Source organism: Castor canadensis, chromosome 6 (genome assembly GCF_047511655.1).
Source record: "Castor canadensis chromosome 6, mCasCan1.hap1v2, whole genome shotgun sequence".
NCBI classification, from domain to species: domain Eukaryota; kingdom Metazoa; phylum Chordata; class Mammalia; order Rodentia; family Castoridae; genus Castor; species Castor canadensis.
The window spans coordinates 27829476-27856175 of record NC_133391.1 but is presented as its reverse complement, the minus strand read 5'-3'; the positions used below and the strand labels follow the sequence as shown (position 1 = coordinate 27856175).

General features: G+C 38.3%; 1 protein-coding gene and 1 long non-coding RNA gene across 2 annotated transcripts in view; one reads left to right on the top strand and one right to left on the bottom strand.

Moving 5' to 3' along the window:
• The window catches only part of Gucy2c (guanylate cyclase 2C), a 66184-nt gene that overhangs the window by 37739 nt on the left and 1745 nt on the right, over window positions 1–26700 (bottom strand). The window contains exons 2-11 of the mRNA XM_020180227.2: window positions 21299–21411; window positions 20035–20099; window positions 18022–18237; window positions 16847–16968; window positions 14714–14810; window positions 11945–12062; window positions 10094–10229; window positions 8458–8543; window positions 6243–6354; window positions 2381–2462 (exon numbers count right to left, since the gene is read on the bottom strand). Coding sequence (XP_020035816.1) covers window positions 2381–2462; window positions 6243–6354; window positions 8458–8543; window positions 10094–10229; window positions 11945–12062; window positions 14714–14810; window positions 16847–16968; window positions 18022–18237; window positions 20035–20099; window positions 21299–21411 — 1147 coding nt within the window. The remainder of the gene's footprint in view (window positions 1–2380; window positions 2463–6242; window positions 6355–8457; window positions 8544–10093; window positions 10230–11944; window positions 12063–14713; window positions 14811–16846; window positions 16969–18021; window positions 18238–20034; window positions 20100–21298; window positions 21412–26700) is intronic.
• LOC141424032 (uncharacterized) overlaps window positions 4387–26700 on the top strand; it is a 31505-nt gene continuing 9191 nt past the window's right edge. Inside the window, exons 1-3 of the long non-coding RNA XR_012448829.1 lie at window positions 4387–4679; window positions 9416–9500; window positions 17898–18248. This is a non-coding gene — a long non-coding RNA (uncharacterized lncRNA). The remainder of the gene's footprint in view (window positions 4680–9415; window positions 9501–17897; window positions 18249–26700) is intronic.

The window sequence follows — 26700 nt, the reverse complement described above, 5'->3', positions numbered from 1 at the left end:
CATTTTCTTATGTTCATTAGGTGTGTAAAATGGTATTTCATTATTGCTCCACTTTGAATTTTCTTAATTTCTAGAGAGATGATCTTTTCAAATATTTCTTGGCTATTTTGTAGGATATGTAGAATCACAGAATTACATAGACTTATTTATTTATCATTTTGCTCAGTTTCCTTATTGTGTAACTTTTATCTATTCTTTATTCTTATCATCCTACATGAATTCTTTATATATTCTGAAAAACAAATCCTTCCTTCTTTTGCATTGCAAATATTTTCTAGTTCATTGCTTCTTTTAACTTTTCTGTGTGGGAAGTTTTGATTTTATTATGGCTATATTTATATTTTTTCTTCTATGGCTTTTCTTTTTTATCTTGACTGAGACATACATTCTTAACTTGGGACCATAAAGACATTTTGAGGTTTGATTTTCACATGTAGGCTGTCACCATTTAAAACTCCTTTAGGGCTGGTGGAGTGGCTCAAGTGGTAGGGTGCGTGCCTAGCAAGTGTGAGACCCTGAGTTCAAATTCTAATATTGCCAAAAGCAAAAAACAAACCAACAAAAACCTCCTTATGGAAGAGACTGCATCTTTGTGCACTATTTAGGTTTTTGCATGTGAAAAGTCAACTGTCCTGACATCATTTCCTAACTAGTTCATAATGTCACCTCTGTCATATTCCAAGTTCCCATACTTGCTTGTATCTGATTTTGGAATCAGTCTTCTTTTTCATTGACTTATTTATCTGTTCCTGAGTTTATCTTTGCTTTCTGGTCACTTAAAACTCCAACTCACTTTCTCAAGGTCATTCATAATGCCCTGCTAATGTTCCCTAAGCAGAAATGATTATTCTCCTTTGATGACGCCATGTGACTCTGATGTTCCTCTACTAACTACATATAAAATAGCCTATTATTGAGTAGTCACTATCGCCTTGAGACCTGGAGGCAAGTAGGATGGATATCAAGACATGAGAAGCTGCCAGGCTCCATACTCCAAGAGATTTTTGGGGCTCAGAGCCAAATGCCTTTCATTTTGAATTAGCAGATTGTATGCATCATTCCCTGCTTTTCTTGCACAGGCTACTGAGGTGGAAAACTACATGAGTAGCCCATCTGCCAGGTCTTCTTGGCAGCTAGGAAGCCCAACTTCTGTCTCCCATGCTTAGAGACAATGGGAAACACCTGCTACTTTTATTTTGCGATGTGCCCCTCTTAGGTTCATTCCTGTTGGAACTTGGTTTCTGGAGAGAGAGCATTCTTCTCACTCTCATCTAAATATAAACCATCTTCTGTATTTCTGAGCAACACAGTGACAGGAGCTGGGCTCTGCCTTCAGAGTGAAGAGAGCTGTCTACTTCTTTCCAGAAAACACTTCATGTGACAGGTGGGCAGTCACATTTTGAGGAAGTATAGTGGCCAAAGAGTGTGATGTATTGAGAAAACTGATTTCTGGCTTAGTTAAGCCATGCAGGTGAACTCGATAATATAATTAGGATAGAGTTTCTTTTTTAAACATACACAGATTAGGAGCTGTTGTGGTATTCAGTCACTGATTTATGTATTTAACAAGTATTTCTCAGCACACACTGTCTCCAGTTAGGTATGTGGTCTATACAAGTCAGGTAGAAAAATCGTGGAACTGATGATCAGAAGGTCTGAGTTCTAGTCTAGCCCTACACTCTACCTGATGGTATGATACTATGTTTCTCTTTCTCCATACTAAAATAGGAGATTTGGAATACATGGTTTCTTTTTTTGGGGGAGAGGGGAGGGAGGATAGGGTCTCATTATTGTAGCCCAGGCTGTCTTAGAACTCTCCATGTGTCTCAGGCTGGCCTTAAACTGGATTCTCCTTCTTTAGCCTTCTGACTGCTGGAATTATAGGCATGCACCAGCACATCTGGCAAAATAGATGTTTACTAAAGGCTCTTTCAGCCTAAATATCATGTAGTAAATGATTTTGAAATCTCTCACAATATACCAATAAAACTTCAAAATAGCTATTTTCATTTCCATAGTGCTCATCATATGACAGTCTCTGCATATGCCCCATTTCAAATCCTCACAATACCTCAGAGGAAGAAACTGAAGCTACGTGACTGTTGAAGTTGCCCAGTAACATGTTAAGGCCTCTCAACTGGTAGATCACAGAACTCGGATTTGCATTCAGGTGTCTCTGACTCTTCTGATCTATTTACTCATTAATGTTCTGCCCTTGACATAGTCTTGGATCATAGTCATGATCCTAGGTGACCTCTTTAAGACAGGCATGATGAACAGATGTCAGACCTTGCCCTCTCCCTCTCCCACTCCCACTCCTTCTTTGGGAGAAGAAAACGTGGGAAGAGGGGATGGGGTGGGGTGGGGTGGGGCAGTTCACCTTAGCACAAGCAGGGCGATGATCAGCAGCAGGATCACAGTCCCTGTGAGGGTGAAGACGGCGATCAACAGGACTTGAGGACCTGCAGCAGGAAAGACAGTACACAAGGAGTTAGCAGGGCCTCTGAGAAGAGAACAAATGCACCTCAAAGGTTCTAGTTGCATAATACAATTTGGGGATGGGTAAAGGGAAGACACTTCAGGAAAAATATTCATCTTTTCTTTATCTCTGCATGGTATTGCATGTCCTGTGTCTCTAATCTCTGAAGAAAGCTGTCTGGCATATGCCTGGGGAAAGTGGTTTAATTTCAGCTTTCCTTATAACTTATGTATCTCTTTTATTTCCAACAGGAATCACCAAATGTCACAAGACATACAGTACTTCCCAGGACACAATTGTAGATAATAAGACCTATCTGTTGTCCTCGAAACCAGTGCACCTAAGGAGGTTTGAGGGGGGAGAGACAACTACCTTAAAGTTTAGAACATACATTGGAAGAAAGAAAAGGAAGTGTAGATATTAAATGGCCCTGCTGCATGCTCATTCTTCCCAGGCTCTCAAGGTTATTGAGGACCGTCAATGAAGAACCTAATTTTATTTGTTGGAACAATAGTGAGTGGAGTAGAGAAAGGTGAGACTCTTGGAAGAGTATGTGGAATCTGGCAAAATGTGGGTCCAATCCCAGAAGGCAATGAAGCAGAGTCAGAGAATGCAAAGGCGTAGGGACCAGACTGAGAAGGCCAACAACAGTAACGAAATGGTACAGGACTGCTATGACTCATGTGCCACAGCGGATTCCTGCTGTATGAAAGTGACTTCAAAATGAATGTATTCCAAGCATAGACAGAATGTGTAAGAAGCTGAAAAAAATAGAAATATGGAAAAGAAGTCATGTTTCTTCTTACAGGGACGGAGGGAGAGAGAAAGAGAGAGTGAGTTTGGGGGAAGCATGTTTTAAGAAAGACATAGTCCAAAATGAAACAAAGTAAAATGTAGAACTGGTCACTTAACAAAGAGGAGATGATCTCTTTAAAAAAGGAAGGCGTCCCTGAAGAGGGCATGTCAAGATCTCTTTGTTAAAGCAGCACCCACCCTGCACCCCCACTATGTCCTCTATCGTAGCACCATGACAGACTCCTCAAAGGCACGGTCCATGGTCTACTTGGTTGTACCTGCCCCCCAGCACAAGATCCAGTACATGGTAAAGAACAGTTAAGAATGGTGGAATTAAAAAAATTGAATAAAAGTTTGGCCTTGCTCATCTTACTAAAAAGAGGCAAGGGAAAGGGGAGCAAACATTAAAATACATAAATTCATATAAACAACTCTTGTGCCATTAGACTTGTGTCACTTGTACTTTTCATCTATCTTTATTTCATCACACTATGTCCTTTTAATAAACTAACCATTTTTTCCTGAAGAAGAGGTTTGGCTCAGGTAAATATTGCAACGCTGTTCCATAAGTGGTGGTTTGTTCTTTGCAAATATATGGCTTTGCCTCTGATTACTTATTATCTAGCCTCAGGCTAAGAGGAAAATATCAATAATGAAAATGTGAGCTGTGGATGTTTCCTTTCAGCTAGGCAGAAACAAACTCATACCTTGGAATTGAAGCTGTATTATGGGCACATTTGTCTTTGGTGAATTCTGTTTGTCACCATAACCAACACTACTACTACTGTTGCCATCTCTACAGCTTTCACACCCCAACCCCAGACAAATAACCACAGTGAGTAAGGAGAAGTACAATTTTAACTCACCACCCTACTAGAAATTCACAGCAGCTAGACAGTGCATAAGTTGGAGGGCACGTGAGGACAACTCAGCCCATTGCCATCCCTGCCTGTCTCTCACATATACACCATCACACTGCACTGTCATGTTTAAATATACCATATGCTATTTAAATACAGTGGTTTTAAATTCAACATACTAAGTCAATGTCATGTTAGTTCTAAGGTTAAGCTTCTGCTGCCGTCTGGTGGCTGCTATGGTTATTACATTCTATTTAACACTACAGTGACATTATGACCAGGTCACATGACATTATAGTTGGAAGGACTTTGTTAAATTTCTTAATTTAACACAGGAAGAAACTCCCATTTGAAAAGAGAAATAAATTGACTGAATTGATACACAGTAGATTAGTTAGTGCTGGAGCCTACAGTAGAAATATATTCATAGTTAACTCTTGTGGTCATTTATTCAGTTATTCCAAGGCGCTGTGCTACAGCAAAGGGATATGAAGAAACAATGGACCTTACACGTATAAAGGATACGGTATGAAAATAAGTATGAGGTAAGTACTATGCTAGAAGTTGGATAGGGTAAAAGCAAGACTAACAACCTGAGGTGCTAAGAAAAAGCTTAGGGAAGGGAAGGTTCACGTTAAATCTTGAAGCTGAGTGGAAGTTTATCAGTTATGTGAAGGAATGATAAATTCTAGTGAAAGGTGCACAAACCTTTCTTTAAAGTAGGAGGAAGCTGAGAGAGTGGGGAAGGGATTTTCTACAAGATAAAAGAATAGAAGGCAAAAATAGAAACAAATTTAAAAAATCTGCTGTAAATTTGGAGTCAGCTCTGAATTGCTTATTGCTTTAAAGAATGTGACCCCTACCATCACCTCCCTTTTTGCTTTAATCAATTGCTAATGACTTTCAGATCAAAACACAGGAATCATTTTTGGATCCAGTTTGATTCAAGGTCAAACAATTATAACTTTGACACAAGCAAGCCCATTGGACTAGAACAATTCCTTTTAAGGCAGATCAAGCTTTCAGTTTCTAGCTGTAGAGCAGGGCTGGAATTGAAATATTTGTAGCTTATAATTTTTAATACTTCTAAAAGTAATAAATACAGTCATTGTGGAAAAATTTTGAAAATTCAGAAAAGTACAAAAGTGAAAAATTTTTTCCAAGATTTTATTGCTCAGTAGTTACCACTGTTAAATGTTTCTTTCCCATCTTATTTCTATGTATTGTTTTACAAAGAATTTCATTAAATAAAAAGTTGTATTTTCAATTATTTGACATCATAAGGCTCCTATCGCTTAAAATTCTTTGTTAATAATTATTTTTAGCTAGCTGCATGGTTTTCTATTTATGAATATATCATAATTTTCTAAAAATTTATTAATGGTATTGTCACTTTTTTTTTTTGCATCTTTGGGTATAAATACTTGTCCAAATTTAAGATTTTTTTCTCAAAGTAGATTCATAATATGGAATGACTGATCATTATGCTGAGTCCCAGCCAGACTAGTCCCGGGCAGAATGTCCTGAGACCCTCTGGCCCAGGAGGCACCTAACCAGCCTGACCTTCTGATAGTCAATGTTGCATTGTGTCCTGCACAGGTAAAGATCTACCACATTAGGGCTTTCCATAGCCTGATAGAATTTCATCTTGTGTGGCAGTAATCATCACTGTAATTCCAATGTGTGTCCTCTGAAAAAATGGGGGAAATTTTAGAGGCCATGACCACTGAGCACCCTCAGCCCAATGCACCAAATATTATTTAGTGAAATATGTGTTTTTGGAGCCTACAGCAGTAAAATGTAAGTGGAGTAAAAGTGCATGTTTCTGAGCTCATTTCTGCTGTAGAATTAAGGTTCTGTCAAACCTAGTTTTCTATGGGATAGAAGGGTAAGACAAGATAGGTTTAGCTAAACTGGAATAAGGATATTTTCAGTGTTTAATCAGAACCATAATATAAATCATTGTGCAGGAAAGTAAAATACACATTTGCAAACCTAGAAAACTAGTTGGGACAACAAATAAAATAATAAATGCAAGCTAATTTTATAAACTATGTATCTAGCCAGAAAAACAATTTCAGTGAAAAAATTCACTAAGAACATCTTACCCAGGCCTGGAATATCATTAGGAAGTTTATGGTTCTTCCAGATGAATGTGGGGCTCATATCCACAGGGGTAGTACTATTTGTGTGGGTGTCATAAGTCAAAAGAATCTCATACTGTGTTGGGGCACAAAAAAAAAAAAAAGATGAACAGCAAAAGACATTTTAGAATAACTTCTGATGAGATTGACTGCCCTGCTCAATGATACCTGAATTTAACAATAACACTTTCCTGTGGAACAAGGTGATGTTAATCACCTTGGAACTAGTTAGGTTTGTGGCATTAACATGAATTTGAATTACAAGGGGGCCAATCGGTTTTATATTTCTTTATAACCATGTACTATACCAGTAGACCCTGACCAACATAGACTCTTTGGGTCTTTAGAGAACTAGTTCAAGTCTGTTATTTCACCAATGTTAAAACGGAAGATAAGAAAAATTAAATGGCTAATTCCAAGTCACATGAAGCATTGAAATTTTCTACATTAAATTGCTCTTGAAGACCATCTCTTGAGAAAATGCTCCACTTGTAAAAGCATTATATCATTTTGATAAATATCAAAGGTCCTGAAATTATTCTACATTTTTCAAGTTTTATATAAATTTCACAGTTGTCCATTCTGTCCCTTTATTCCTTGTACATGACACTAATTAGGTTTCTATGATAAAAGATTTCTTTCTCAAGTAATCTGTTAATGGAAATAGTAATATGGTATATTCTTAAATTACTGTTGCAAATATTGAGACCATTTTGTAAGAGACATCTGAAGCGTGGCCATACTTCTAAATTCACTACTATTCCTTCAAAATATTCTGGCAAAGGTTATACCTTTTTAAAACTTTACAACTTGAGAGCAGAATCTGTAATTGCATTTATTAAAGATGGAAAATATCCTCACTATGTTAGGACATGGCATGCTGAACCGCTACTGAGACCTTCTCTAGATATGCACCATCATCCCTACAGCTGGATGTAGTGAGAATGAATCCCTGGTTTTCCCAACATACATATCATATTCCATAACTGATGATATCAAGTTATTGAAAAATTCCACCAAATCTGTTTTTAGAGAGAATGAGTGCAAAGAATATTTTTCACTTTGAAAGGCAGCCATGAGGCTGAGCTAGGATCCCATCCATGTACCTGCGTGTTCTTTGGGAGGTGAAGACATTGTCCCAGGTGCAAATAACGTGGAGGAGACGAATGTGTTTTTGTAGGATGCTGTTACTAACGGAAGCATTGAGGGATGCTGTTCTCATAGAAATTATAGCATATATCGCAGTTCATTCACGGTCAGGAGAGTAGTAGAAACTACGGATTCCTTTTCTGAAATGCTGCCCCTAGGTTTCTGGTGTAGCTTTCTCATTCTGGACATCTTTTATCTAGGTTTTTTGCATTTGCATTGCAGATATCTTTTACAGAGCTGAGTCAATATGTGCACTCAGCATATGGCCTAAGTGTGTTCACACTGGTAAATGAAAAAAAGAATAGCTTCATCTCTTAGATTCCTAGTTATGTCAGGATCCGACTTCTTAAAGGATAAGGCTTTTTACTGACCACTTGGTTAGCTGGAACTGTGGCTTTCATAGTTTTGATGGACACAACATTGGATGATATAGAGACATGGGCTTTTTTTTTTTAATTAAGTGCCAACCAGCTATCAACTATGTGCTAGATAAGACACTAAGCACTGGAGAGATGAGCGATGAGTACAACCCATTCCCTTTCTCTAAAGGACCTAGCATATGATTGAGGAAAAAAGAGCTATGCAATGTAAATAAAAGCGTAACATCCTAAGCCGTGTGTGCCTGTGCAACTGCCCAGTTCATGATTTTCATGAGCGAACAGAAAATGTTTCATTGAAATCATTAGCTGTGGAAACAAATAAGTCTTAGGAAAGTCTTCCTATCTTCTTGTTGATATTCCATCCATAACCTGGTCCATATATGAACTTATTTTGGATGGTTTTTAAATATATAAGTATATGAATGTGTGCATGTATAATAAAGGGAATATTCTGAGTAAGAACTACTATAAGACAACACAAGTAAGGAATACTTACTTGGTGTATAATTGTAAAAAAAAATAGCTGAAATGATCTATCTTTAGATTCTAAACATAATCTCTTTAATTCCTTCATTATTACCCCTCTTCCAAGTTCTCCTCCCTCAGCCAGTCACATCACCCAGCATTTCCTGACAAGCAGTCAAACGTACTTTCTTGGTATCCACAGACGTATACAGAAGCACCATAGTATTGTCAATATCCCCACAGTCGTCCAAAGTCACAGGACCCATATAGCCTAGGGCAAAACCAGAGAGCATTAGAGGCTATTGGTGACTTCTTGCCTGAATACAGTTGATCCTGATAGATGGTATAAAATGGGTTCAAATTGCTTTGTTTCAAATTTACTGAAAAATTATTCACTTTAATGTTCTTATCAAGAGGGCATTTTAATTGGTTTTTGACCTTGAGATTTTATGGGAAGTATTATTTATTCAGAAGGAAAAATCCTTTTACATTATATTTAGGATGGCACTAAATGTAATAAGTTAATAAATTTCTCCATTGTTAGTGATACATTTTTATTAAGAATATTTACTAAACTAGTTACAGTGTATAGACCACTACTGTAAAAAGACCAAAATCTCTTCACTATCATTTGCTGGATGAAGACATTGAACAGGTTACTTAAGTTCTCTGGGTTTTAATTTTCTGTCTGTGAAATAACAGCAGTACCGGATGAACCTTTGAAATAGCTGTTTAGGTCACAAATGACAAAATCAGCAATTTCACATGATTTAACATAGTAACTAACATTTATTTCATATTTACTATATACCAGATGCTCTGCTAAGTGGTTCATACACATTTATCATTTAATTCTTGCTAGAATATCACAATATAGAAGCTATGAGTTCTATTTTATTGACAAAAATGGTTTTATTTATGAAGTACAGGAGCATTAAGTAACTTATCCAGCGTTGTCGAGCTGGAGGCAGCTAACCTAGGACACAAATAAATGTCTCCTGGCTCTGAGCATATGTTGTGACAGTTAGGATGCTTGACCATGATCATGGATGTGGGAAAAGTAATACACATGAAGTGCCTGGCAGAACGTAGGACACATGGGATGATCAGTGAATGGCTGTCTGTCTTTCCTTGCTTCCTTAGGGGAAGCTTCCTGCCACTTTTATAAACCACTGCCACTGATGCAGCCCTCCGATCTGATGTTAATCACTTTTGTCGTCTGAAGCAAGTAAGTGACTTACTCTGTAGCCAGACAAAGGTTTCCCAGAGAAAGACTTTAAGGCAATTATTTAAAAGAAAATTTCTTCCTAATCTCTGGATGAGATCTGGGAAATGAGAAATGGGTACTTTAATAGGGTTTTCTGGGAAAAGAAAATGTGGACCCAGCAGTTTTGAGAGGGGGATGCTGTTTTGGATTGCATTATTACAAGGAGTTTTGGTAATCAGAGGTTTAACAGATTCTAGAACTTTGAAGGATGAAAAAGGGAGGTGTAAAGAGACCAAAATCAGACTACAATATTGTTCTCCTTTTAGACTTCAAGCACAAGCCAATATACCACTGCTGAAAATGCACCATGAAGAGCTTGTTCAAAAGTACAGGGTTCATTCTATGACACCCAAAGATTCTGAAAGTCCATAGCAGGTATCCATAATCAATAGCATCCCCAAGGATTATGCAGTGATGTTTGCCCTCACTGAGTTCCAAGGTCTTTAGCTATTGAACCATCAATTGCCAACCCCCCCTCTTTTTTTCCCCAAAGCCCATTCACAATGTCTTCATTTCATTGGCTTTGTTGTTGTTTAGTCTTAGAAGACTAGTACCTTGAAAAGTGAGATTCCTGAAAGCATGAGCAAATTTGGGAGTGGTAACTGTTTCTCTATTTTCAAGAAATATCTTCAGCATGTGTCCAAACAGTAAAGTTCCATCCAAGTAAGCAAGAGCAAAGTCATTTTTTCCCTGAATGAGAAAAGAAGATCTTAAAATGGGTCCCAAAAGAAGTTTCTGGTCTTGAGACTGTAACAAAATTTTCTTGGGATCAGCAGGTAATTAGAAAGGTAAAAAGGATATTAGGAGGATTAAAAGGATAGTATTAAAGGAAATTTCTAGAAAGTCCTTCCTTGGGCTCTTTGCTATTCCATGTTATAGTTCTACTTTCTCCTGGGATCAATAAAGCAAGAACACAGCCTTTAGGGAAATACCCACAAGCATTTATACTTCTTTCCCATGGTGATAAAATACATAAATGCATAAATGTTAACATGAAGCATTTTCATGCTTCTTATAAGATTTTATGTTGAAATGATATTTGCTTGTAGTTTAATGTTCTCATTAAAGTGCAAAAGAGAAAAACCAAAAATCAAAATGCAACTCTGGCTTTTCAGTAATCCTGAATGTGACATGAGCAGTCTTAGTTGGATGATACCATTGAACTTGTTTTGAAGACAATTCTGATTGGGTCTTACTTCAGGCCCTGAACGTCCACCCCAAGGAAAACAGTGGCGAGGGTCACAACACCTCTGCCTCTGCAGCTGTTTCATGATGGTCTTTACAGTACTGGGCTGTGAATTAAAAACGCTTACCCCACTGAAACCAAGTTAATTCTGTTACCTTAGGCATTTTCCAAGAAGCAGTGCAAATTCTATGCACCTAGAATTATATTTTACAGAAAATATAGAAAGGAAAAACAAAACCCTTTTTATTAGTTTCAGTTTCTTTTGCTGAAGTCATGATATCATTGGATGAAAATAATTCAGTTAAGATCTTACCCCAGAAGAGATCACATTTCCTAGTTTTAGCAGGTGCATAAATTGGAGGGCTTAGAATAGCTAGTTTAGGAAAAACTCTACCTTTCCTCAAGGTATTTAGTTTGGTGGGATGACTTTCCTTGATTTGACATCCCAAGGTTGCTAAGGGGTCCCAAGATTGTCTTCCTCCTTTTCCCACTACAAGCCTTTCTCAACTGTGTGAGAAGAGAAGACACCTCACAAATCAAATCACATAAAGGTTCTGTGACTGAAAAAGCCAAATTCTGTTAGAGTTGGGGTCCTGCATTCTAATGAGATCATAATTTACTGTGTAAACGGAGGCCCTGTTTTTTCTGGGACAAATGTTAAGCCAGATGGGATCCTGGGATAACAAGAATGAACCAGGACTTTCCCAGGCACATTTGGACAGTGGTCAACAATCGTGATGGTCAATGTCTTCATCTAGGAATATGTATCTCTAAAAATAGAAATTTGGTGCCAGTGACAGGAGAAAATTGCTATAGGATGTAGGGAATTTTCCAGTAACCTTTCCTTTACATCTTTTAATTTCTACTGTTTCTAAGTGAGATTGACTGTCAATAGCAGGGCTTCTTCCCATCATCCCATATGGTCACTTTTATTCTAATTCTGCAGAAGCATTTACTGCTGTGCTGGTCCGGTGTCTCACATAGAGATTTGTAGTAAGAGGTTTGACAGTGATTCCGTGGATGCAAAATGCTGCACATGTGTATTCAGTTAACATTTATTGAGTGAATTTGAACAATTAAAAATAGTTGCAAATGTAAGAATATGGATCCCAAGTAAGAGAGCAATTATCTTACACTAATTCTACCTTTGAGTGCATGAGAGAGAGAGAGAGAGAGAGAGAGAGAGAGAGAGGGAGAGAGAGAGAGAGAGAGAGCTTACTGACAAAATCCTCTTGGCGAAAGAGGCATTTATGGCAGCATGTCCAGGATGCAAGGTCAGAACAAGGACATTTTTCATATAATCAGGGGCGATGGCATTGTTCTCAAAGTAGTAGTCACTGTAATAAAAAGCACAGGTTCCTCATAAAAATTAAGTTCCTCCCAAAATAGAGATGTTTCTTCTACGATTCACACAAACAGTAACTAATATCAACCTTGAAAATAGTTTAAAATTTTTTTCAATAATCTGAAAAACTTTCTATTTTCCCCAGCTATTGTTTTCTTCTACAGTTGCTCAAATAAATAAGAGAATTTAGGCAATCCTGATTAACATAGGAAAATGGAAAGGAAAACCAGAATACGGATACTTCTTTGGGGGAAATATTTGAGCTAATGTTAAAACTTAGGGCTTAATAATCCTTGATTTATACCAAGAAACTTTCTTTTTTTTCTTCATTAGATAGAGTCTCACTGTGTCACCCAGCTGGCCTCAAACTCACTATACTCCTGCCTCTGCCTCACAAGTGCTTATAACAGGAAGCTTTCCTTCCCTTAAGTGCTCTGAACAATTTAGAGATATTAAGATATGGTAGACAGAAAATTTATCATTAAATTTATTTTTCACAATTCATGGCTAAACTTTTCAGATAGTGAAACACGCTGTAAAAAGGGTACACATGTTTTCTGACACTGTAAGCTTGTAGACATTCAATACTGAGATTGCTCTCAAAATTCCTCTGTAGCTGAGATGACAACCACATACCACCATGCCAGCATTTTTCTGTTGAGATGGGGGTGTCACAAACTTTTTTGCCAGGGCTGGCCTAGAACTATGATCCTCCCTATTTCAACCTCTCTCATAGTTCTGACAGGCATGCACTACTGTGCCCAGTTATTGGATAAGATGGGGTCTCACAAACTATTTGCCCAGGATGGCCTCAAACTGTGATCTTCCTAATCTCAGTCTCCCAAATAGCTCAGATTACAAGCATGAGTCACCAGTACCCAGCTCATCAGATGTTTTAATATGTAAAACATCTAAGATGATGGAACTGCTATAATTGGGTGGCCATCAATTAATGTTTAAACATGTCTGCTATGTGCTAAGACTGTCAGCTCTTTTTTGCTCATGTTATCAACCTAATCCTAAAAGCACACCTATAAAGTGGATATTTTAATTCTCATTTTACAAGTAAGATTAACCTCAAAATGCTAAAAAGTACTTAAGGGTCAATGGAACCACAGCGTCAGAAATAGAATCAGGCTCGAATCTCATGGTGCTTCTGAAACACAATCAGGTGTCTTTGGGCAGTCATAAAGGAAAGCCAGTCCTTTGACAGCTGACTGGGGGATTGCTGAAAGGAACATTGTACCAACTTGGCCACTGAGGCCTTTTCATAAGAGCATTGTGACCACTGAAATTAACATGGTGGTGGAAGACAAGTGTTGATAATATAGACTCTTTCCTGCATTTCTGCAGCTGAAAAGGCTAAATTGATAGATTATCTTTATCTTCATGAATGTCTAAGCTGTCAAACAGGCCTTCCTAATGCTTCATTTCTTCTTCTGCTGTAAAAAGTACATTTAGTGTGGCGCAATGACTAGCAAATGTGCTGCACTTCCAGAGCAGTAATCACCTCTGGTCTGAATGCAGATAGGTAATGATTAATGATCGAGTCAGATAAGTGAAGTCACACGACCCAGCTAATGGGACAAGGGGCACAGGCACACAGTGGTACCTCCTTTAAGCTTAGTCTAACTCAAATTTTACATTGGTATGGTTTTCTAGGGGTCTCCAACCATATTAGCAGGTAAGCAGTTAAAGAAATAGGATGTGAGCTGGGCTTAGTAATTCATGCCTGTAATCCCAGCTACTCAGGAGGTAGAGGCAGGAGGATCAACAGTTCAAGGCCAGACCAGGAAACGTGAGTATGGCCCTATTTCAAAAAATTAATAAATAAAAATAAATAAGTAAATAATTTTTCTAAAAAAAGACTGGCTCTTGAAGACCTGGGTTCAGAAAAGATAAAATAATAAAATAAAAGAGGATGTTATAAAAAGTGATTTCTATTCTCCAGAATTTTTTTCTCCTTAGTTCCATAAACTCACCACTGAGTGACTATGCCATGACAGGCAAAGAATAATTTGATAAATCAGCCCCAATTACTGAAGTTTTGCAGAAGTTCGCTGGGAAATGTAACCTAGGACTAAAGGCCATTAGCAAAGGAAGTGAAAAAAAAATAAGACCTGCATTCCAAGGAGTAATATTACTGAGTAACTGTTGATTTATCATTTCCTGGACAAAGGCCTTAACACCAAGATTGCTTAAATAAAAATGAGAATGTGACCAGGCATGTGGTACCTACCTATAATCTCTACTACTCAGTAGGTGAAGACAGGTGGATGGAGAGTTTGAGGCCAGTCTGGGGAAAGTTAGAGAGACCCTATCTCAAAAACAAAATAAAGACACAAGGGCTGGGAGTGTGGCTTAAATGGTAGCGTGCTTGCTTAGTTAGCCCTGGGCTCAATCCCCAGCACCACTAAATAAATAAATAAACAAACCAACAAGTAAATAAATAGATAATGTTAAAATGAGAGTGTGATGAAGAAGAAAAGAAGCTGCACAAAGCAAATGAAAAGGCATGTGTCTTCTGCAACCTTACTCCAATAGATGCCCCAGGATTTATTAGTATCCATGCATGTACACAGAAGGGCCATAGCACTGTCAATATCCCCACAGTTGTCCTGCATAGCCTAGGGAGATACCTACTTGAATAGATCCACCAGGATAATGACAGTGTTATCAGCCACTGCCTGGTCACCTGTCAGGGCTTTGATGGTGGCTGGTGTACCACACGTAACGATCACTGGAGGGGAGATAGCAAGCAAGGCAAGAAACATATGACAGTCTGCACATAAATAGGGAGGGATCCATTTCCCTAAATTTGAACCCAGTATGCCCATGTTACTTTTTTAATACCAATCCCCCAAATCTCTCCACCCTGTTTTTTATTTACAGATATAAAGTCAGAACTGCAAAGATCGCCTAATCCATTTCCTTAGCCTTTATAACTTCACACTCTACCACTCGAGCCCCACCCCAGACCCCATGTCCTTAACCTTATAAAGAGGCTTCAGTCAATGACAAAGGGGTCGAGAACTAGCAGATGACAGAGACAGATCTTCAGTAGGACTCGAGGTGTTTTTTTGTTTTAGTTTTTTAATTAGCATATATTGATTATAAAAAATAGCCAGGTGCTGGTGGTTCACACCTGTAATCCTAGCAACTCAGGAGGCAGAGATCAGGAGGATCGAGGTTCGAAGCCAGCCCGGGCAAATAATTCTGCAAGACCCTATCTTGAAAATACTTAACATTTAAAAAAAAAGAGGGCTGATGGGGTGACTCAAGTAGGCCCTAAGTTCAAGCCCACTACCAGAAAAAAAAAAAAGGGCTTCATTATGACATTCTCATACATGTATACAATGTTCTTTGATCATATTTGCCCCCCCATTACCCTTTCTTGTTTTCCCCCTTGTCTTCCCAAATAGCCTCCCTTCTACTTTCATGTTTTTTAAAAAATCTAGATTCTGTATATGAAGGAAAACGTGATTATTTATCTATCTGATTCTGGCTTATTTTACTTATGACTCAAGTTTATAAGTCATGGTTCAGTGCTTATTCCATTATACTGGGTTGGAGTGGTTGCAAAAGCTATTTTAATAGATGAGTGAAGTGTACCTCACCATTTGTAAAAGTGTTAAAAAATATATGCAGTAGTAAAAGTGAATGTGAGAATTTCTAAAGTCTTCCTAAGTAAGTGTAAGCAATCCTTGCCTTTTGTCTGTAGCTTCTATCTATCTATCTATCTATCTATCTATCTATCTATCTATCTGTTTACCTATCTATCTATCTATCTATCTATCTATCTATCTATCTATCTATCATGGTGTGGATTGAATCCAGGGCCTCACATATGCTAGGCAATCTCTCTGCCACTGAGCTATATCCCTAGCTGTCTATTGCATCTTAACTCAGATCTCAGTCTAAGAAATTTGAATGACAGATCCAATCTGTTGCCAGTTATTTCCTGATGCATAAAAAAAGAGTCCAGGGACACCTTTATATCTGTCAATTCACTTCGCTGTCCAGTTGAATTTACAGGCCTGTACTACTTTCTTTCCAGATCTTGGTTAATGTTTTTCAACTGGTAGGTTCTTACTATAATAATACTTGATCAGGATATTAAACAGATATTTGAATGATATAAGGCAATCCACCAAGCAAGCCTCTTCCCTTGTAGAAAATTCCCACAGTTGATTCCTTTGCTCCTAATGTGTTCTTGTTTGTAAAGAGAATTCTCTGAAAAGTATAATACTTAATAATTTAGTGAGGATGTTTTTATTCCATTTACTTTTCACACTTGGCCTCTAGCTCATTGGACAGATGAGATACAGAAAGATTAAGAAGGTGAGATCTTTGTTTGCCTTATAATTTTGTCTGAGGTCATATACCAATAATTTTACCCTCTTGATCACCATGGGTATCATGGTTCAGAATGTATGAGGATTAGTCACAAATCTAATAACATGGGATTGATATGAATTTAGAAAGCATCTTACTGTTGGTGGGTCATAATATTTCAGTTTATAAAAGCTGGATGTTAGCATTATCATTTACTTTCATTATCTTAGTATGTACACTTAATATTTGTTTATAGGCTGAGTTTTGTGAACAAAAGGAACAATACAACGAAGTTTCATGCAAATCAGATCTCTCAAATACACAACATATATACAGGTAATGATTGTGGCTCTGCAGAAGTACATTTGTTAAAAGGATGCCAAAGGAGGTGGTGACCACGAGGAAGAAGCTGGCAAAAATATTACCTTCCTCTTTTCTTACCGTTGCTTTTTCTGTGATGGTTTGCTAAGAAATCCTGGAACTGGTCTTCTTTTCTGAGGGTGTCCTTGAAGTTGAGTACCTGAGAAAAATAGGAGACTCCAGCCTCCAGAGCATTGAGGTACCTGGAACAGCAAAAAGAGAAATTGAGACCAGATTTGGTCTCATGGCTTTTTCTTATCATTTGCAGATCTGTCTTAGGATATCATCTAAAATTTATTTCCACTAGTGGATATCTAATTTAGTGAAAGTATGGGGAAGGGGCTCTGTATGCAAATATACAAATAATAGATATTTGATAAGCCATTTCTGCTGGCTTGGAGAAAGGAGGTTCTACTCTGCTCTGTAAACCAGAAACCTCTGAATTTAGAGTACAAAAATTTAGAGTAGATAGGAATAATTTCTGTTCCTGTATTGAAATAGGCTTTTGTGTATTCTGAGTTCACCCTAATGTTTCTAGGGTGAGGTCTTAGGGATGATTCCCATAGCTACCAAGATGTGCATCCTCAGTTGGACTCATCTTAGTGTTCTGCCTACCTATGTGGAGAGAGACAGCAGAACTAAGCAGCATCCTGGAAGCATAAAGAGTAACCCAACCAAAAGACTCCCTCTGCATTTTTGCTAGAGCTGTTTAACAATATGTATTTCCCCCCTCAGGTAAGGGGGTAGGGTTTGAACTCAGGGTCTCTTACTTGCTAGGCGGGCATGCTACCACTTAAACCAGCTCACGTGTGAAATTTTTTTAACAGTTGCACTCTTTATTCTTACTCTTCCCTGTCTCTTATTCCTCTGAAAAAGGGTGGGAGAAATTATTTCTAACTAGTTACAGGTATCTTACATAGAAGTATGAAAGCATTAACTTATGGTTTCTATTTTTTATGCATAAAATGAGGATCTTAGTATCCACTTTCTTTAGAGGATTTACTGTGAAGAATCAGTAAGACAAATGTGGATGCACTTTCAAAGCCAGTAAGAGTACTGCCAATGCAATCTATGCTGATTATTCTTACAATACTTTATTCACTTTGACCGCTTTGTTTTTATTTGTGTGTAGGAGAGTGGGCTGGTGTCCATCCCAACGTTGTATGGAAGCTGTATCTGATAATAACCAGGTGTGTTGCCACGAGTCTATGGCATCTCTTTATGGCAAGTACCAGAATATTAATGGCCCTACTTACCAGAAACAGTCTTCGGTCTCGGTACCATCTTTGTACACATATGAAGAGTTCCAGGAAAAAGTTTTGAATGGCAGATCATTGGCCCTCCAAAAGTCAACCAAAAAGTACATCAACTTCCTAGCTGGAGACATCAGCCTGGTTAAAGTTTCTTTATAGTCACAAGACAATCCAAAACTTCCAGCGGAAATCATGGGATAGTTCAATTCTGTGTCAAGGCTATGCCAAAGGTGAGAAGGGAACCAATACCAGGGTTAACTTAGATAGCACAAGTAAGATCCCATTCCCCCTGTTTAGCATGTGTTATAAATGGTATGGGGCCAATAAAGCAGTTTCTTTATTTATATAGGAGTCCCCCTCCACAGGATGAAGTTTATTGACCATATGCTAGGTTCAGAGTATGCTCTAGAAAATTTCATGAACACATGACTTGGTTACTTAACTTATTCCATAGTGAGTTGTCATGCTTTCTGGGTTGGGTCATGTGACTTTGGGGAGTAGGGTGGAGAAATACAGGCTGGGCCACCATGGCCATCATAATTGTTGTAAAGTGGGAAAGATGCTCTCTTCTTCATGAAGAGAAGACTCTTCATGTCTTCTTTCTCATTCTGCTGTAGACATTGGCTGAGGATTTGAGAACCTTTTCCTCAAAGCTCAGCCCAGGGATCTTCTTGTAGTTCTTTAAACATATCAAGCCTCCTACTCAGTCAGGGGCTCAACCAGGAGAGATTCTGGGATTAATGTCCTTCTTTGCCTTCCTGACTTTTACTCATTCCAAAGGTCCTAGATTGACTTTCTCCTTATCAGGGAAATTTTCCCTGACACCTAAGGCCACGTAATTATTTGGGTGAGTATCTATGGAACCTGTTTCCTCTAGTAGACTGTAAGTTTCCTGAAGGCAGGGACCATGTCTGGCTTGTTCACCTCAGTCTGCCCACTCACACATAGGATCTTGACATGTATTTAATGAAGGAAGGAAAACAACATTCCTTTCCATCTCCCATGCTCCACTGAAAGGGTTCCTGGGTGCTCTCCTACACCTCAAATTCACTATGGTCATGTCAGATTTGTTCCTCAGAAGTGCTCCTTATCTAGATTTTTTTCCATTTCTTTTAATGTTTTGAGATAAAGTCTTTTCTGACTAGTTTCCATCTATCACCTAAACATTCAGTTATCAAACTCTACTGATTTTTACCTGTTGGAAGCTGTCCTCGCTTTCCTTGCCTGCTGGCTCTTTGTTGTCGTTTGCTAATTCAGGCCCTCCTCCTTGCCCTGTGGACTTTTCTGTCTTTAGTGTCTGCCATGTCTTACTTACGTGCTGCTGCAATTACTCTTTCCAAAGTTAAGCTTCTTTTCGTGGTCCTCCACACTCAAAACAGAAATGCAAATCTCACTAAATACAATTTCCTTCAGCTAGTCTTCCCTCACACAGACTTTCAAATTTGGTTCTGCCTAATTTTTTTAATCTTTATTAGTCTTCTATAAATTTCCTGAACTCCAGTTAATATAGATGTTCATAGATTTTCTTTACTACCCGAATGCTTTGCTTTTTCATATACTTCGTCTCTGCCTGCCTGGGAAGCTTATCCCTACATCTCTGCCCATTGAAATTTTATCCAGTCTTCATCTCCAAATTCAGATAGCATTTCTTTCTTGAAGTCTTTCCCCTCTTGAAGCTTAAACCCCTCGTCCAGGGGTGGCTTCTGCCTTCTGTGCATCTGTTGTCTTTTTATTTGCTCTTCTTGGATAGCATCTATGTCCTTCTGCCATGTACTGGTCACCAGTGTCCTTGTTGCCTTATCTGTTTGGCTGACGAATTTTTGCTACACTTACAAAAGCAAAATTCTTCTTTGCACACACAGGGCAATTATTGAGGTGGCAAAATATGAGGTCCCAATGTCCCTCATTATGTTGCCTTGACTACAGGTGTTGTTCGTTAAATCATTTAAATTTTGGTGTCATGTCCTGACTTCAATTCACAGTGATATTAAAACAAAAGCAAACCAAGCTACTTACTACATCTGGAAGGTAGAATATGTACATGAGGGTCCCATGAGGACACAGCCCATCTGATTTTTCCTCTGTAGGAGAAAAATAAAAACACTGATGACTAAAACTAAACAAATTAATCAGTGACAGAAAACAAGTGGCAAGGGAAAGGTTAAGAGAAATGGGCCTCTCAGGAGTTTGAATGCAGAGTAGAGAGAAGTTACATTTGGTGCCTTGGGCTGGGCTTAGGGAAAATGAGGTCTGAAGGAGAGAAAATGCTGTGGGGTGGAGGAAAAAAGGTAATCAACACAGGAGAGGAGGATGTGAAGAGATGGAAGAGGGCAGGCTGTGACTGCAATGGCATCTGTACGACAGATTGTGGGGACAGTAGATTTGGTGGTGAGCGGAGAAGGAAAGTTTCAGTTTTTGAGAGAGCTACAAATTAGGACCAAATGAACAAATTGCAATGCAATCGATTGGGTGGCTATTGTTCTTATATCCTATTAATGCAGGAGAGCCTGGCTAAGAACAGCCCATCTCTGATTTGGAGAATCAGCTCATACCTCTCTCTGTAGAGGAGAGGGAAGAAGCACATACTCTTGGAATTGTAAACATACTCCTGTTTGGAGTTTTCCAAAGTATTCTTGCCCACTTCTCACCTTTCCAAACTGAGAATCACTATAGTTTACAGCCACTCATCCTGACATGAGTGTGAACTCTCTGATCAGTGTGAGGCTATTTTTTAAACTTCTAGAACTGTGACTCAACTCCCCATGCTTTGTTTCTTGAGTTGCTGTTGTGAGGGCATCTTACACACCTACTTGGCTCTAGAGAGCTTGTCAAGCTCTTCAGCTCCTTGAAGCTCTGGTTTGGGTTGGGGTTAGAGATTGGGAAGAGGAATTAGGCAAGAATCTCTTCTTCCCCTCCCCATCCTTTGATATTTCAGGTTTTAGAGTTAACCTTTAAGCAATTAACCTGTGACCAGATACATGGCAACAACAGGAAACATATTTCTATTGTGGGCCTTGGAATATGTTTTTAAACATGGCTCTTTGGGTATTTATTGAGGGACACAAAGGTAAATTTACTTATACCAATGTTTAGTTTTTTAAAAAATATTTAAAAATAAAATTAAGACAAAATTATTCCTCTCTATATCATTGAAAGAGTACCTATTGTACACAGCTGCCTGGCTGTAGATGCTGGGAGAGATGCTTCCTGGACATGTACCATGTGTCACACCATCCGAACCAAGAGGGTGAGAGCTACACCTCCAAGAGCAAATACTTACTGTAATTTCCCTGAGTAGATCAAGGCCTTCACAGGTGCTGCTCCGGCAGTCACCTGAATTATGAATCAGACCATCTGAGTAAATGAAGGTGGCATTTACGGTCACATTTATCCCTGTTATCCAGAGAATGAGGAAAAATAGAAAACTATTGTTATTTTCTACAAAGTTGACAGCTTTGAAATTTATTTCTTGTCAACTGATCCTGGGGGAAAAATGGATATCCATTTTCAGGCCTAGAAATATGAATTCTGAGTCCTTCTTTCATTCCCAGTCACTTCTTTCCTCTATCTTTCTGTCTGTTATTGCTGTGGCTTCCCATCTCTCTCTCAACAGTGTTATTGAGGTATAATATACACAACATAAAATCATCTAGTATAAGAGTATAATTTAACCATTTTTAGTAAATACATATAGTCATGCAACCATCACCAACAGTCCAATTTAAGCACATTTTCATTTGTTCACTGCTTTACTTTTCACAACCCTAGACTCAGCAGGTTTCCTACCCTAGACTGGAGAGTGTTAGGAAAGCAAAGGCTTAGATATTATGACATCCTTTTCTTTTATGTTCCCAAGATGCTAGTTCTGTTTGCTACTGATACATACAAGGATACAATCTTGTTTAGTCTTTGATCTTCATAACAGGTATATTAAGTTTTTACCATGTGCCAGGCACTCTTCTTTGTGCTCGTGATACAGCTTTGAACAAAATTTCCTGCTTTCATGAGGCTTACATTTTCTCTGGGGGATCATACTGAATCATATTTCTTATGGGGTGGTCTTGGGTCTTCATAGGGGCCTGAGTTATGTGAGAAAGGGAGACATGCAGATGATGGTTTCTCATCAGGGAGAAGAGCAAGGACAAAACTCTTGTGCAGGATTATTGTTATTATTTTGTATGTCTCAGGAACAGCAAGGAGGACTGTGTGGTTATGACACAGTGAGCAAGGGGTAGAAGCGCAGGAGATAAGGTTGGAAGAGGTCACAACATGCATGACCTTGGAGACCCTACTGAGGACGTTCAATTGATTGTGGATATGATTCTTTGGAGAATTTTAAGTAGAGAAATGATATTGCTTGACCTTCATTTTTAAAGGATTTCTCTGGATCCTGAAACAGAGAATATATTATGGTGGAGAAAAACAGAAGCAACACTACTTAGTTGCAACACTACTACTATTAATAAACTAGGATAGTTTTGGATATACGAAGGGGGGACCAACAAGAAAATGCTGATACATGGGTTTAAAAGTATAAGAATAAAAGGATTCAAAGAACTCTGGTATTTTGACTGAGCAAATGGGTGGAGGTTCTATAAACCTAGACAGGAAGGAGTGTGGGAGGAGCAGCTTTGTCAGTGGGGTGTGGTGCTGGAAGGAAGAGAAGTCAGGTGTACACATCAGGTGTGAGATGTCTATTAGACTTCCTAAAGGAGAACACAAGTAAACAGATGAATACACCAGTCAAGAATAGTTATCAGTCAGTACACTTATTGATAAAAAGCTGCCACAGCAGCGTCTCAAATTTATAATATTGGCTCAAAAAGAATGTCTTAGTTTTCTAGAAAACAGAGCCTGAGACAAAAGCTTCACTGGGGTTGTAATTCCATACTCTCACATGTTGTGAATGATGGGATATGAAATTGAAGCTGTGATTGTTTCACCCAAAACCTACTGTGCACTTTTGATATCTTAGATCCAAACTTTTGCATGAGGGATGGTCTTTTATGAGATTAATAGTTAACATTAAAATGTTAATAAAATTGGACATTTTGTTAACAAAATGTAAGACTTCTGGGTTTCAGCTAATCTTGCTGTATTGTAAAATTTAGCCCCTTCTTCTTTCAAGCATATACTACTCAGGGAAGAGCACACAAATACCCTCAGGAAGTCCCCAAGTGGGTCTGGGTTACCATGCCCAATTTCTCAAGTGATATGAATGTGGTTGATAGTATATTATCTCTTATTTCATGAAGAAAATGCTGCTAGGTTCTGTTTCCTTTCTCAGTAGATGTAGCATTGCAAAATCTCCAAAAATTCCCTTCTTTGTCTTGAAAAAAAATAAATTTTATTTTAAATGTTTCTCACCAAAGGTAAAGGGGAAAAAATTGGATGGCTAGTGTCCTAAATAAGATGAGAGTTTAGACTGGATTTCACCCTGGCTCACAGATATCTCCTCTTAGAAAGGAATACAAGGACTCAAAATATATTTCTCTTCGAAATATTTTCTTACTGACCAGAACACCACTCTTGATATTCAGAGATGTGTCTACCAACTAACAAGCATAATTTTGTGGCCTTTTGTTTCCTGTTTAATTGAAGAATATTTATTCTGAAGTTTAGTAAGAGATCCAAATAACAGATTTCAATTTTTTGGTAGGACTAGTTGAAGAGGGGAGGTCAAGGTAATTAGACTGTTCACAGAAAATCAATAGAAATGGTGAGGTAAACAATGGCTTTAACAGTAACTTGGGAGTAGCCATAAACCATCCACAGCACTTTATAACCTTTATTCTTTTTGCTTCTCACAATAATGGGGAGAATGTAGGGCATTTGAAGCCAGGAGAACAGTAAGAATAGGGCTGTAGGAGACCTGGAGGACTGGAAGAGTGCACGTGGGGATAGTAGCAAACAGGGTAAGCAAGGGTTTTGGAAGAAGTCAGGATGTGATGGGGAGGCCAGTGTGTAGGCACATGATGGAACCAGGGCTTCAGGAAGATGGTGGTATTCACCAATTCCTCCTTCTGTGTCTCCTATCCCTATAAAAACTCTGCTTTCTCTTGTTACCATGAAAGGCATTGATGATGACCCATTTGAAAATTCTGGACTTTAGTGGCACAGCAAAACCCAAGTGTAAAGTCAGCACAGAGCCTGGGAAAAGAGGAACCATCATGTGTTAAGTGTGACTTTAGACAAGTGACCTCACCAATGGGGCCCCAGTTCCTTATCCATTTACTGGCAGAATACAGCTGGAGTTCTGCCACTGTATGCTTGGCATTGGTCTGTGAATTTTTACATGTATCATTCACTATCCCCTTCTGAGTCATACAAAACAATTAAATTTATCCTAATTTTAAAATGAGAAAGTGGTATTAATTTTTAAACAAGAGGCAGATTAGCTTGCCACACATTACACAGCTAGTAAGTAGGGGAGCTGAGATGTGATTCTAGGACAGTTTGATTCTGAACTTGATATCCTACAGAACTGTGTTTCTCAAAATGTGAGCCATCAAGGGAAACTTTGTCTCTTTCAGGGGTCCTATGAGATCAAAGCTATTTCCAAAATTATACTAAGATTTTTCTTTGCTTTTTCACGAGCACACAGTGGCATTCTCTAGAGACTATATGACATGTATTATTGCTAACAGATTGAATACAGAAGCCAATTTGAGAATATAGCTATCTTCCATTAACCTGGACACTAAAGACATTAGAAACTCTGTAAATCAATACCATTCTTTTCATTCACTTTTTTTTGGCTTGAGAAATACAGATATAAGTAACAAAAAATGTTAACAAGTAAAGTATTTACTATTTTTAGTAAGTTTAGAAGAAAATGTTTAAAATATTTCTCAATTTTATTTTCTAGTCCAATAAATATCAACATATGTAAACAAAACTCTTTGGGCCCCAAATTTTTAAGACTGTAAAGGGGTTTTGATACCAAAATATTTGTGATCCACTCCTGTGGAACATTTTATAACACCATCTCTACATATTTTATGGTCATACATACTTTCTAAAAAATTTGGTACAGGGAATAGTTTATCTTTTATCTCCTCAGATCTCAAATGATTTCTTCCTCCAAAAATACTGAAGATTTTTCAGACACTATGTGACTTCAAATCAAATCTTAACTTTTGTGTGTGTGTGTGTGTGTGTGTGTGTGTGTGTGCATGTGGTAGTGGGGATTGAACTCAGGGCCTTATGCCTTGAGCCACTCCACCAGCCCTTTTCATGTTAGGTATTTTCAAGATAAGTTCTTGTGAACTATTTGCCCAGGCTGGCTTCAAACCATGATCCTCCTTAACTCTGCCTCTTGAGTAGCTAGGATTACAGGCATGAGCCACTGGTACCTGGCCAAATCTTAACTTTTGAAATAAGAAGTTCACCCAAGTGTTGCTTTCCATCCTTATCTTGCCTGCTCTGCTCATCCCACCATGATATTTCAGTCCTGGGAAGATGAGTGGAAAGCTAAACAATATAGGATGATTTTGGAACCCTTCTTCCTCTCTAGGGCTTTGAGGATGGGGTTGGACCAAGGTGAAGCTGGAGTTGAGGTGATGGTGTCTAGGAGAAGGACCCCTCAGCACATGGGAACACACCTGGGTATGACCATGCATTTAGCCATGGAGCATATAGCCTCAAGGAGGTAAGGTAGTGAAGTTGAAGAAATCTTTTCACATTGTTTTCCACCAAGTTCTCTCTATTCTTCAAGACCTACAAACCTTGCCTAAGTCCTAGAAAAAACATTGCTCACTTTCTTAGGGATGTTCCCCACAACCTTTATATTCTCAATCTTCTTCATTTAGCCCTCAGATACATTGTTTTGGAATGCTTCCCAAATAACAATGTTCAACATGTTTAGAACATGAGCTATTTTTCTTTCCAAAACCTGTTCCTTTTATGTTTATTCTAAGTGAACATCTAGCTAACAAATTGAATTATCAAATGCAAACATCTGAGCACCACTGTTCATTCTTCAATCACCACAGAATCTGTTCAACAACCTTCACACTACAAATGAGATGAATGAAATTTAGAGACACTAACTCACCCAATGTCTAGTAAATGATGGGGCATGAATTCAAATTCGGGTTGCAAGCATTCAGACACCAAGACTTTAACCAATAGTCTGCACTGTCTACTTATTTTATGCACCAGGCAATGTGTTCTCCTAATAGCAGCAAAAGCACAGCCTCAGCAACATCTTCAACAACAACCACCACTGCTGCTGAGTCCTTAATAAGCTTCAGTGTCTGAGGTACTCACAGGGACTTTCTAATTGAATCCACACTGTCCACATGAGCTAACTACAATTTACCCCAATTTTATAGTGAAGAAACCAAAGCTCAGGTTATACAGGCAGTAAATGGTTAATGAGGAAATTAAACCAGATTCAGTAAGACTCAAAATCCTTGCTTCTTATGCTATGTTCCATTGCTGTGTTAGTGGATTCAGGGTAAAGATTTTATAGCGGCAATATGATATACACCCTTTGGAATCAGACAGAAGTGGATTTGAACCTCATTTCAATCAGACAACCTGCATGACTTTAGCAGAATTAGTAACTCTGCTATGAAACCAATCAACCATGCCAAAAATACAGAGCTCTGGTGATTAAAAAGATTATATAAAGTAACTAGAACTTACCTCACGCAAGACAGTGCTTAATAAACAAGG